This window comes from Rhinatrema bivittatum, chromosome 9 (genome assembly GCF_901001135.1).
Source record: "Rhinatrema bivittatum chromosome 9, aRhiBiv1.1, whole genome shotgun sequence".
Taxonomy (NCBI): Eukaryota; Metazoa; Chordata; class Amphibia; order Gymnophiona; family Rhinatrematidae; genus Rhinatrema; species Rhinatrema bivittatum.
In genome coordinates this window covers 60133736-60147099 of record NC_042623.1, presented here as the reverse complement: position 1 = coordinate 60147099, position 13364 = coordinate 60133736, and the positions used below count along the sequence as shown (strand labels likewise).

At 43.7% G+C, this 13364-nt stretch overlaps 1 protein-coding gene across 2 annotated transcripts in view; it reads left to right on the top strand.

Moving 5' to 3' along the window:
- C9H12orf40 (chromosome 9 C12orf40 homolog) overlaps positions 1–13364 on the top strand; it is a 272504-nt gene that overhangs the window by 190709 nt on the left and 68431 nt on the right. For both annotated transcript variants that reach the window (XM_029617064.1, XM_029617065.1), the window contains exon 7: positions 6105–6235. In XM_029617064.1, coding sequence (XP_029472924.1) covers positions 6105–6235 — 131 coding nt within the window. The remainder of the gene's footprint in view (positions 1–6104; positions 6236–13364) is intronic.

Here is a 13364-nt window from a genome sequence, read left to right as displayed (position 1 = left end):
TTGAGCGTCCTGGCCGCGTGGGTGCCGTGACCGGGCCTGCTTACCTGGCATTACCATCCACTAGTGCAGGCTTACCTGCTGCTGCTAACCCCCGCTGTCCCCGTCGCTTGCTGCAGTCTCCCTCGGCATCTCCCGTTGGGGCTCCGCGTCCTCGGCCGGCTTGGCCCCACCCCTAGGCGCGTGCACGACTGACCTCACTATACTTAAAGGGCCCAGCGCGGGAAACCCAGGAAACGCGCTCCGATGATGTCATCAGCCTTCCATATATAAGGTGGGGCTCAAACCCCTGATCCTTGCCTTGGCAATCGGGTCGACACCGTTGGTGTAGTGAGTTTGCCTTTGTGTTACAGCATCTCCTGCTCCCGTGTCCTTCACAGGTAGTACCTATCCGGACTGACTTCTTGGTACTGACCTCTACCTGCCTGACCATTCTTCTGCCTGTCGCCTGGAACTGACCACTGTCTGCCTGACCATTCTTCTGCCTGCCGCCTGGAACTGACCACTGCCTGCCTGACCATTCTTCTGCCTGCTGCCTGGAACCGACCTTCGCTTGCCACGAATACGCACGGACTGACTCTGGTATTGACCCTCGCTTTGGCTGACCTCTTGGACTGGTATTCTGGCTTTGACCCTTGTGCTTCACTCGGACACTCTCTTCTGGCCCCCAGTGAGCGTTGGGCCTATGCACTTGGATAACAACCATGGCTTCCACGTGGCTGGACCTGCAGGCGCTGCCTGTCTCATCCGGAGGACCTCTCTGAATTGTTGCCTTTCTAAGGTCTCCGGAGCTTCTGGTTACGGTCTAGTCCACTCACTCTGCATCAGCTGCACACCCTTGCTCGTGGTGGGCACACCTCTCCGATTCCTCTCCGGGAGACCACCGGAGGCCCACCTAAGTCCAGGCGGTCCAGGTACCCAAGAGCTCAACCTGCGGAAACCCCGAACTGTTATTGGTGAAGCTCCAGCTAGCCTCTATCTCCTTGTGTGCTCCGCCTCCTGGTGGCAGGCGCTCTTTGGGTCCAACCAGAGGGCTGTACCAATCCTGCACCAGGCTAAGGGTCTATCTCCAGCACAACAGTTATCATGCTGTAATCCATGTCATAGCATATTTTATAATCATTTACCACCAACCTCCTTCCAAAAAAGAATTTTTTTGAAACAATTTTTATAAAGCACTTAAAAAATGTGCACATGCAATTCACTATTAAAAAATATTCTTGTCTATAAATGTTTTTTTGTATCCCTGCTTTGAACATAAAAATTGCCATGCTGGTTCATACCATGGCTATCAAGCCCAGCATCCTGTTTCCAACAGAGCATAAGAACATAAGAAATTGCCATGCTGGGTCAGACCAAGGGTCCATCAAGCCCAGCATCCTGTTTCCAACAGAGGCCAAACCAGGCCACAAGAACCTGGCAATTAACCAAACACTAAGAAGATTCCATGCTACTGATGCAATTAATAGCAGTGGCTATTCCCTAAGTAAACTTGATAAATAGCCGTTAATGGACTTCTCCTCCAAGAACTTATCTGAACCTTTTTTGAAACCAGCTACACTAACTTCACTAACCACATCCTCTGGCAACAAATTCCAGAGCTTTATTGTACGTAGAGTGAAAAAGAATTTTCTCCGATTAGTCTTAAATGTGTTACTTGCTAACTTCATGGAATGCTCCCTAGTCCTTCTATTATTCGAAAGTGTAAATAACCGATTCATATCTACTCATTCAAGACCTCTCATGATCTTAAAGACCTCTATCATATACCCTTCAGCCATCTCTTCTCCAAGCTGAATAGCCCTAATCTCTTCAGCCTTTCCTCATAGGGGAGCTGTTCCATCCCCTTTATCATTTTGGTTGCCCTTCTCTGTACCTTCTCCATCGCAACTATATCTTTTTTGAGATGCGGCGACTGGAATTGTACACAGTATTCAAGGTGCGGTCTCACCATGGAGCAATATAAGGTATTATGACATTTTCCGTTTTATTAACCATTCCCTTCCTAATAATTCCTCACATTGTTTGCTTTTTTGACTGCTGCAGTACACTGAGCCGACGATTTTAAAGTATTATCCACTATGATGCCTAGATATTTTTTCTGGGTGGTAGCTCCTAATATGGAACCTAACATCGTGTAACTACAGCAAGGGTTATTTTTCCCTATATGCAACACCTTGCACTTGTCCACATTAAATTTCATCTGCCGTTTGGATGCCCAATCTTCCAGTCTTGCAAGGTCCTCCTGTAATGTATCACAATCCGCTTGTGGTTTAACTACTCATCCGCAAATTTGATAACCTCACTTGTCGTATTCCTTTCCAGATCATTTATATATATATTGAAAAGCACTGGTCCAAGTACAGATCCCTGAGGCACTCCACTGTTTACCCTTTTCCACTGAGAAAATTGTCCATTTAATCCTACTCTCTGTTTCCTGTCTTTTAACCAGATTGTAATCCACGAAAGGACATCGCCTCCTATCCCATGACTTTTTAGTTTTCTTAGAAGCCTCTCATGAGGAACTTTGTCAAATGCCTTCTGAAAATTCAAATACACTACATTTATTTATTTATTTAAAATCTTTTCTATACCGTCGTTTAGTAATGTACCATCACAACTGTTTACATAGAGGCACATATATTTAGTTTGGTTAAAAAAATGTATCTATGAAAGTGCCATTACAGTGTCGGTACATGCTTATATAATATAAGTTATAAGTTAGGTGACATGGATCTAGTCCATTTATATGATTAATAGGGAAATCATACAAGAATGTGCTTAAACTGAAGTTCTCTAACATTATCATTTGAGTATATAAAAAGATAAAAAGAAAAGAATAGAATGTGCGACTACGCATCTCGATAACCTTGTTCTGTGTTTCTTATTCTCCGTTCTCATTATAAAATGCTTTTCTGAATAGCCATGTTTTTAAGCTTTTTTTGAAGAGTTTTGGATCACTCTGTAATCGTGTTTCTAGTGGCAATGTGTTCCATAATGTTGGACCAGCCAAGGATAATGCTCGCTCTCTAACTTGTGTTAGATTTGCTGTCTTTACCGAGGGGATGGTTAGTAGAGCTTTATTGGCTGATCTCAGATTTCTCTGGGGTACATGTAAGTGAAGCGCTGTGTTTAACCAGTCGGCTTTTTCTTCATTGATTAGTTTGTGTATTATGCATAATGTTTTATATTGCACTCTCTGCTCTATTGGTAACCAGTATAGCTTGGCCAGTGTTTGAGTGATGTGATCTCTTTTGCTCTTACCAGTGAGTATTCTGGCAGCAGAGTTCTGTAGGACTTGTAGTGGTCTTATTGTCGAGTACGGTAATCCTAGAAATAGTGTGTTACAGTAGTCTGTACTAGTGAAAATCAGTGCTTGAAGAACTGTCCTAAAGTGTTTTTGGTTAGTAGCGTTTTAGCCTCCTGAGGACCATAAGTTTGGCGTAGCCTTCTCTAACTTTAAGTGATATGTGTTGTTTAAGGCTAAGTTCCGTGTCAAGTATTACTCCTACCGTGTTTCCCTGAAAGTAAGACAGCGTCTTACTTTCTTTTTACCCCAAAAAGTCCCACTATGTCTTACTTTCAGGGTATGTCTTATATTGGAAAAAACCTGTAAGACATCCCCCGAAGTAAGACGTAGTGTTCAAAAAAAAAATAAAATTTTTTAAATACCTGTCGGAGGGCCGCGTGGGTCCAGGCGGCCGGCGGCGGGAGCCGGGTGGTCGCGTGTTAAATCTAGGCCGCGGGCGGGTGGGCGCTTGTTCCCGGGGGGGGGGGGGGGGGGGGGCGGGTGGACGCGCGTTAGTTCGAGGCGGGCGGCGGGTGGTCGCGTGTTACATCTAGGCCGGGTCGCACAGGCGCGCATTCATTCACTGCCGGTGGGGGCTGCCGAGGCAGCTCCCCCCGGCAGCCCCCACCGGCAGTGAATGAATGCGCGCACAGGCCCACAGCGCCTGTGCGACCCCTGCGATTCGGCGCTGGGGGCTGCCGGTGGGGGCTGCTTTCGGCGCTCAAGGCAGTCAAGCAGCCCCCACCGGCAGCCCCCAGCGCCGAATCGCAGGGGTCGCACAGGCGCTGTGCGCGCATTCATTCACTGCCGGTGGGGGCTGCCGGGGGGGGCTGCCGAGGCAGCCCCCACCGGCAGTGAATGAATGCGCGCCTGTGCGACCCGGCCTAGATGTAACACGCGACCACCCGCCGCCCGCCGGCCGTCTCGAACTAACGCGCGTCCACCCGCCCCCCCCCCCCCCCGGAACAAGCGCCCACCCGCCCGCGGCCTAGATTTAACACGCGACCACCCGGCTCCCGCCGCCGGCCGCCTGGACCCACGCGGCCCTCCGACAGGTATTTAAAAATTTTTATTTTTTTTTTAACACTACGTCTTACTTTCGGGGGATGTCTTACATTAGCCGACCCCCCTAAAATTCCCACTACGTCTTACTATCAGGGGTGTCTTACTATCGGGGAAACACGGTAGGTTTCGAGCTTTCTCGGCTAGATCCACTTTCTGATCATTTTTAAGTTTGATGGGGTTTTTGAATCAGTTCCATGTTTTTCCGTTCTAGGTGTATAAACTCCGTTTTTTCGATATTTATTACTAGCTCTATTTGACATAGTAATTGTTTGATTAAATCAAGGTACATCATTCCTAGGTTTAGCGTTTTATCAATTGCTTCGTCTATGAGTAAAATTAGTTGAATGTCGTCTGCGTATATGTAGTGTGTGATACCAAGTCCTGCCAGGAGGTGGCATAGGGGTAACATATAGATATTAAACAGTGTTGCTGAGTGTGCTGAACCCTGAGGAACTCCATGTTTATTAACCCCTTCAAAAAAAATGAAGCAGATTTGTTAGGCAAGACTTCCCTTGGGTAAATCCATGTTGACTGTGTTCCATTAAACTATGTCTTTCTATATGCTCTACGATTTTGATCTTGAGAATAGTTTCCACTATTTTTCCACAAGAACCTGTCAAATACCCAAACACTAAGAAAATCCCATGCTACTGATGCCAGTAATAGCAGAGGCCATTCCCTAAGTCAACTTGATTAATAGTGGACAGTCCCTATTTTTAAAAACATGGCATAAAACAATTATAACAAAAATTCTTACTGCCCTCCCAACGAGGCGACATTTCAGAAAAGTCTTTCATCAGGGGATGTTACTCTTCTCAGGCTGTGCTGATTCATGTCGTCTCTAGAATAAAAGCACATTTTTCAGAAAAAAAATTTCATTAAAGTGATTATTAAAATATAGTAAATTTTGCTTTAAAAATTAAAAAAATTGTTAAATTGGAAGGTGTGAGATTTTTGTATGATTTAGTAGTGTCACCTCTTTGTGACTTTTTTTGGTTTTGGTGTATTACGTGGAATGCTGTCTTCTTTTAGGCATTGTCAGAAAGGGGTAGGTGGGGAGGGGGCACCTGGCAAGGTATTAAGGCATGGAAGTCCCTTGATCTTGGTAGAAGAGATCATTGAGGGCACTTTCGTGTAAGTGTCCAGAGAGGAGGAGCTACACAAGCCCCTTTTATTTTTGGTGTGTTTCTGGGGGAGGGGGAGGCTGATGGTGAATGACCTGGCCACACCCCTTTTTCTTGGTGTTGAGGGTAATGGGGAGAGAGTGTCTAGAATACCAAGACTCAGTTGTTCCTAGTGTTGGGAGTGGATGAAGGGTGGAATGAAATCCCTTATGCTAACCAGTCCTCTTACTTTGGGTTGGATAGAATGGGAGATTTCAAAATGCAGCTCATACATGTTCCACTTTTTGGATTAGCTTGCACTTTTTTTTTTGTACACACACATAGAGACAGCTCATTAGTGGGAGCACAAAAAATGAGTGCATTACTCTTTAAGAGATATTTAGAATGCATACAAAAATGTTTAGCTTGTGTTTTAATGCATAAGTCCTAAAGTTGGTTTAAATGATTCATGGAAAAATACTATTTAAAAAGCAGAAAACAAAGGTGTTGTAGATATATTATAGAACCCACCTTAAAAAGCGAATGGGATAGAATTAAATCATGAAATATGAAACTAAAAAATAACTTGTTAATATTTACATAATGTAGACCAAATCATGTAATATTGAATACATTCTGTATTTTGGCAGATCCCGTCATTTTCCCAGTCCAAAAGTACCTTTTCTGCAGATCCCTGGATTTTTACATCAAAATGTAAACATGTCAGAAATCAAGCAGATATAATTCAGTCTGGAAAACTATTTGAACAATCGTATGATGGGTAAGAAAAGATTTAAAAAATTAGTAGGGGAAGGGAAAATTGCAAAGGTATGAAAAATAAAAAAAACAAAAAAACTAAAAATAATTGCTTCTATTATTTTATCAGATTTTGTTGAATAATAGGGTGTCAAATTTTGATAAAGGGTAAATGAGATCTAACAGAGGTAAAATAAGGAACATAAAGCCTATTCCAATAAAGAATTTTTTTTCCCACAAGCACATAGAAAAAGTCCTTTTTTAAATAAGGTTGATCAAGTTAAAATAAGCTACTACTACACTTCTTTAGTGCTACTTAACATAGGCAGCACTGTCCCTTCTCAGTAGAGCTTACAATCAAGACGAATGTACAGGTCAAAAGAGACTTTGGAAATTTCATTTATTAAAACAATGGTTAAAAATTAAATGAGGCTGTAAGATGGACAAGCAGCGGTTTAGATTTAAAAGCAGCCTCAAAAAATGGGTTTTTAGATATAATTTAAATAAGGTAAGAGAGAGAGCATGATGCACTAGCTCAGGAAGTCTTTTCCAAGAATATGATGCAGCCAGGTGGAAAGCACAGTCGAAAATTGGCGGAAGAGGAGAAGGGAACAAATAGGAGTGACTTGCTTGATGAGCAGAGTGCATGAAGAGAGGTATAGAGGGAGGTAAGAGAGGAGAGATAGTGAGGAGCTACAGAGTGAAGTCTCTTGTAGGTGAGTAAGAGAAGTGTGAATTGTATGTGGGAATGGATATCGAGCCAATATAGTGACTTGAGAAGAGGGATGATATGGATGTAGTGATGTTGGCGAAAGATCAATCATGCTGCTGAATTTTGTATAGATTGTAGTGGAGAGAGATGGCTCTGAGATAGATGTTTAGAAAGGAAGAGATTAATTTTGATGGTGATATAGAGAAAGAAACGGCACATTTTAACAATTTGACTGTAGAGAAGGGGAGAGAAAGGAGTCAAAGATGATGCCAAAGATGATGCCAAGATTAATGGCTATTAATCAATTATACTTAGGGAATAGCCACTGCTATTAATTGCATCAGTAGCATGGGTTCTTCTTAGTGTTTGGGTAATTGCCAGGTTCTTGTGGCCTGGTTTTGGCCTCTGTTGGAAACAGGATGCTGGGCTTGATGGACCCTTGGTCTGACCCAGCATGGCAATTTCTTATGTTCTTATGAGCTGAGGGGACTAGGAGGATTATAGTGTTATAAGCAGAAATAGAGAAAGGAGGCAGGGGGGAAAGATAAGGAGCTCTGACTGCCATGTTGAGTTTAAGATAGCAGTGGGACGTCCTGGCAGCAATGTCAACAAGGAGGCTGAGGTATGGGACTGGATTCTTGACAAAATTTTTGATGTGGAGAGATACATTTCGGAATCATCATAAAGATGGTATTGAAAGTCAGGAAAGGAAATTAGATCACTGAGGGAATTAGTGTACAGAGAGAATAGAAGAGAGCACAGGACAGAACCTTGAGGCACACCAATTGATGGTGGGATAGCAGTAGAGGAGGATCGATCAGAGGAAACATTAAAAGTGCAATGGGAGAGGTAAGAAGAGAACCAAGACAGGACGGAGTCCTGAAATCCAAATGAGAACAAAGTATCACTATGGTGATCAACAGTGTCAAAAACAGCAGATGTAATGGAACATATGGAATGTATAAAGGCCGCTTTCTGGTTTTAGCCATGGTCATTGGAGACTTTGTCAAGGGCTGTTTCTGTGGAATGTAGAGGGCAATGACCAGATTGGAGAGGATCAAGAATGGCATGAGATGAAAGAAATTCAAGACATCGGTGGTGAACAACATTTTTAAATAGTTTGAAAGCAAAAGGGAGGATGGGGATGAGACAATAGTTAGAACAAGTAGGATCCAGTGAGGGTTTTTTTTTTTTTTTAAGAGTGATGTAATCACAGCATGTTTGAAGGCAACAGGAACAGTAGCAGTGGAAAGTAACAGATTGAGGATTTGACAGATGGAAGGGATAACTGCAGTGGAGATAAGAGCTGAGGAACTGAGTGGGAATGGTGTTAGTGGACTTAGTAGTAGTTTGGAGGAGTAGAGAAAATGGGCAGTCCCCGCCCCCCACTGTGGCTTCAGAAAAGGAGGAGAGTGATGGAGGGGCAGGGAAAGAGTAGAGGAAAGAAGTGGGGGAGAAGGAGGTATAGGTGACTTGGTTGAGAACTCAGGATTCATTTTGTGAATCTTTTGAAGTACTTGGCAATAGCCTGGCAGAGAATGAAAGGGAGGGGGGGGAGATAAACAAAGGAAAGTTTGAGGAGGCAATTATGTGGGAAAGAGATGGGGTAGGTTGGATGCAAGAGAGTTTGTCAGATGGACTTAGTAGTCTTGCTCTGCAAGTGCAGTAGTAGACTGGAAAGAGATCAGCATGAATTTGAAATGTATGAAGTTTGCATGGGCACAAGATTTCAGCCAGAGATATTCTGCAGAGTGGGCACCGGAACATAGGAAGCAAATTCCAGGGGTGAGTCAAGTCTAGTTTGTTGCACCTTACAGGATGGGTAAGAGGAGGGGCGACAGAGTAAAGCAGAGTATAATGCTGTAAGAAGAAACTGCTTCGTCAGTTGACTCAGGCAATGTAGTGGAGGAAAGGAGAGATGACAAGACCCGGTGTAGCACAATTCATCATGTCATTCAAAGGGGACAGTATGAGCCTTTGTTGATGACATCTGCACTCAGTGAACATATCAGGCCGCAACTGATGTTAATTTTTAAAAGTTTAGAGGGCTGGATAGAAGTCAATGATGGGCCTGATTTGGTCTGTGGGTCATAGTTTGCCCATTCTTGGTTTTGTGTGAAAGTTACCAGATGATTGTCTGAGACAGGAAGAACTGAGAATGAGAAGTTTGAGCAACAACAGTTGGAGGATAGGACTAGGTCAAGGCAATGGCTATGCTTCTGAGTAGGGGTAATAGAACAGAGTTGGAGATGAAATTAGGTTAAGGAATAAAGTTTTGCGGCAAAAGAATCAGGTCATCAATATGGAGGTTAAAGTCACCAAGGGGAAGATGGGTCAAAGAAGATGGAAAGCCAAAAATCAGTTGGTGAGAAAGAAGGAGGGTGATTTATCAGGGGGTCGATAAATGACAACTAAGTTTCTCTGTAAGAAATAAGAAGCATATGCCTTATTCGTTCTAATTTGCTGTAAACTGTTTATACCGTTACTAAGTTATTCTGCATAATTACATAAAGGTAATTAATTATTCAATAAACATACACATGCTTACTGTGACTCCAACATCGCTCTAAGCTTCAACAGCAAGAGGAAATGGAAAAAAGGATTTGCACTCACAAAGAGGGGAGTAGCTGGCTTGTTACGGCGGTTACTACCCCAAACCAAATATGCCTGATACTTCACTTTCAATGCATATACAGCATAGCTCTCTGCTTCAACGACAGGGGAGAAGAATAACTGATACTTCACACATCCAGCAGAGCTCTCTGCTTCAATGGCAAGGGAGAAGAAAAAGGGTTCGCACTCACAAAGCGGGGAGTAGCTGGCTTGTTACGGCGGTTACTACCCCAAACCAAATGTGCCTGATACTTCACTTTCAATGCATATCCAGCATGGCTCTCTGCTTCAACGGCAGGGGAGAAAAAACTGATACTTCACGCATATCCTGCATAGCTTCAACGACAGGGGTGAAGAAAAAAAGGATTCGCAATCACAAAGCGAGGAGTAGCTGGCTTGTTACAGCGGTTACTACCCCAAACCAAATGTGCCTGATACTTCACTTTCAATGCATATCCAGCATGGCTCTCTGCTTCAACGGCAGGGGAGAAAAAAACTGATACTTCACGCATATCCAGCATAGCTCCCTGCTTCAACGGCAGGGGAGAAGAAAAAGGGTTCGCACTCACAAAGCGGGGAGTAGCTGGCTTGTTACGGCAGTTACTACCCCAAACCAAATGTGCCTGATACTTCACTTTCAATGCATATCCAGCATGGCTCTCTGCTTCAACGGCAGGGGAGAAAAAAACTGATACTTCACGCATATCCTGCATAGCTTCAACGACAGGGGTGAAGAAAAAAAGGATTCGCAATCACAAAGCGAGGAGTAGCTGGCTTGTTACGGCGGTTACTACCCCAAACCAAATGTGCCTGATACTTCACTTTCAATGCATATCCAGCATGGCTCTCTGCTTCAACGGCAGGGGAGAAAAAAACTGATACTTCACGCATATCCAGCATAGCTCCCTGCTTCAACGGCAGGGGAGAAGAAAAACAACCAACAAGGGCTGTACAACATAGGCTAGGTAAAACAAATAAGCATGGGTGTAGCTTGCTTATCGCGGCGGTTACTACCCCTACTACCCCTAACTAATCAAGCTAGATATTTCACTTGGATGCAGCTCCATCACTGCTCTCTACATTAATGGTGGGGGTGGAAGGGGAATAGAACAAAGAGCTAAGAGAAACAGATAAGTATGAGAGAAAAAATGTGTGAGGCTTGCTGGGCAGACTGGATGGGCCATTCGGTCTTCTTCTGCCGTCATTTCTATGTTTCTATATGTTTCTATAATACCGTTTTATACTGTCTACTAAGTTACTCTGTAAGAAATAAGATGCATATGCCTTATCTGTTCTAATTGCTGTAAACTGATGTGATATCTCGGATCAAATGTCAGTACATAAAAATAAATAAATAAATAAATAAATAAATAACTACTCGGAGAGTAAAGGAGTGAATAGGTGGGTTGGACTGAGCTTCAAAGGAAGTGGGACTGAGATGGAAGAAAGGGTTGAAACCTACAGGTGTGGGAGAAAAGATAACCTCCATGACAGAGAGCAGCAATTGAAACAGCATCTTCAGGGGAAAGCAGGTCTCAGTCAAGGCAAGGAGAGAGCGTATAAGAGAGAGGGGTCATGAATATAGGCAAGCTTCTTTGGAAACAGAATAGGCATTCCAAGGGGACACAAGAAAGGAAAAGAAACAGAAGGGAGAAGATTGGAGGGGTAACCGTTTGATATGCGCCAATAAGAACATGCCATACTGGGTCAGACCAAGGGTCCATCAAGCCCGGCATCCTGTTTCCAATAGTGGCCAATCCAGGCCATAAGAACCTGGCAAGTACCCCAAAACTAAGTCTATCCCATGCTACTGTTGCTAATAATAGCAGTGGTTCCTTGTACATACCTGGATCAGTCCAGACAGTGGGTTGAGCCTCCTGTCCAGCAGAGGGAGACAGAGAAAAACTGAAAAGGTATCCTATATCAGGACAGTGCTCACCCTGCGTCCCTTCAGTATTTCTCTGTCTCCCAGCAGAGGCAGGCAGTTGAACCTGCGGTTCCCTAGCTTTCTATATTTTCCACACTATGGTGATTTCTTTCTTTCTCCTTCTGATTGTTTCCAGGATCAAGCAAGTATTGATTAATTTCTATATGTAAAAAAAAAAAAAAAAAAAAGAATTTGAAGGAAATCAAATTTCTTGTCTATGTGAGACAGCTCTGTCTCACAGCTCTTACAGGGTCCCAGGGGGGGATTTTCCCCTTGAGTATTCAGCCTGGGACCCCTCTTCCTGGTGACCACTTGCCTGGCTTAAAGGGGTGATACTGGTGGTCCAGTCACTCCCCCTTTTCGCGCCTGCCTCAGGTCTTTTAGCAGAGAGGCTCCCATTCCTCTGCTCGTTTCTTTGAAGAAAAAAAAAAAAAGACCATTGGAGGCAAAGCTTACCCATGTTTTTCATTGCAGGCTCCAGCAAGGTAAGCAGCCGGGGAAGTGATTACTGGTGGTCCAGTTGCTTAGTCGAGAATGAACAGGATATATTTGTTTCTGCGGCTAGACCTCTCTAAGGGGCCTACCAAGTCCATAGCGACCCTCTCGAAAGGTGTCTCTATAATTGGCATGGGCACTAGGGGAGCTCACTCCAAGATGAGATTTGGGCAAGGTTCTCTCGTAACATCAAGCTAGGTTGAGAGAACATTGCCCAAATCTCATCTTGGAGTGAGTTTCCTCACTCCAAAGGCCAGCAAATCTTCACAAGAGACCACTGTTCTGTTCGTAGGTGTCACGTAGAATGTCAAAGTGGCCCCTAACCCCCTACACTCTTACCTAAACCCCACCTCGAGTTACTAGGTGGGCCTACCATAGGGATACAAATACCTACCTATGGGCCATGATATTATGGCCAGTCTCTCTCTCTCTCTCTCTCTCTCTCTCTCTCTCTCTCTCTCTCTCTCTCTCTCTCCCCCCCCCCCCGTCAATTCACCTGAAATACAACTTATGGGAGACTTCACAAATGGCAATAAAACCTTACGTCACGGCAGCTATCGCACAGCCTAACACAATCCAAAGAGGTGTAGTTAAAATCGGTGTGATATCTCTTCACAAACAGGCTAACCCAGTCCACTTCTCCTATTTTCTGAATTTGCATCGCACCATACGATATGGTGCGATCGCATGCGTTAATGGGGCTTTTCGCATGCGATAAGCCCTTAATGCATGCGAAAACGCCTTATCACATTTTGATAAATGACCCCCTTAGTTGCTTTCCTGTAAACAGATATATTACCCACACAATTCTACCCACTTCCCCATTAGAGTTGAATAGCTTGCAATAATGACTGAGACTTGGGCAAGCTGTGCAGAAAGATCCATGCATGTTCAGAAATATCTTCTGTCTTTCTGAGCTCAGAGAGCGCTTTTCAGTCTCTGTGCTGTTGGATGATGTCACCCTATTTATATGGCTGATTTATTCTCCCTGTTACAGGGTGGGCAACTCAGATGTACCCAGAAGGTGTTTGTCATTTTCATTTACATAGCATGCACCTCACAAGTCAACTGGACTAGACTTTGTACAAAATCATAAATTTCATGTAATCCTTTATACATATATTTTGCTTCTAGAGTTCTTAGCCATACATTACATCTTTACTTTTTATAACTAATGATAAACAGGAAAAAGTGCCCTTTGGCTATGTACAGTAATACAGTGCTATAAATATAAGGCTCACATACCTTTTGTTTTTCAAAACGGTTTTATCCCAGGACAAGCAGGATGCTAGTCCTCACATATGGGTGACATCGGTAATGGAGCCCTATGATGGAAAACTTTCTGTCAAAGTTTCTAAAAGCTTTGACTGACACTGGCACACTGAATGCACTGAGCATGCTCAGCAT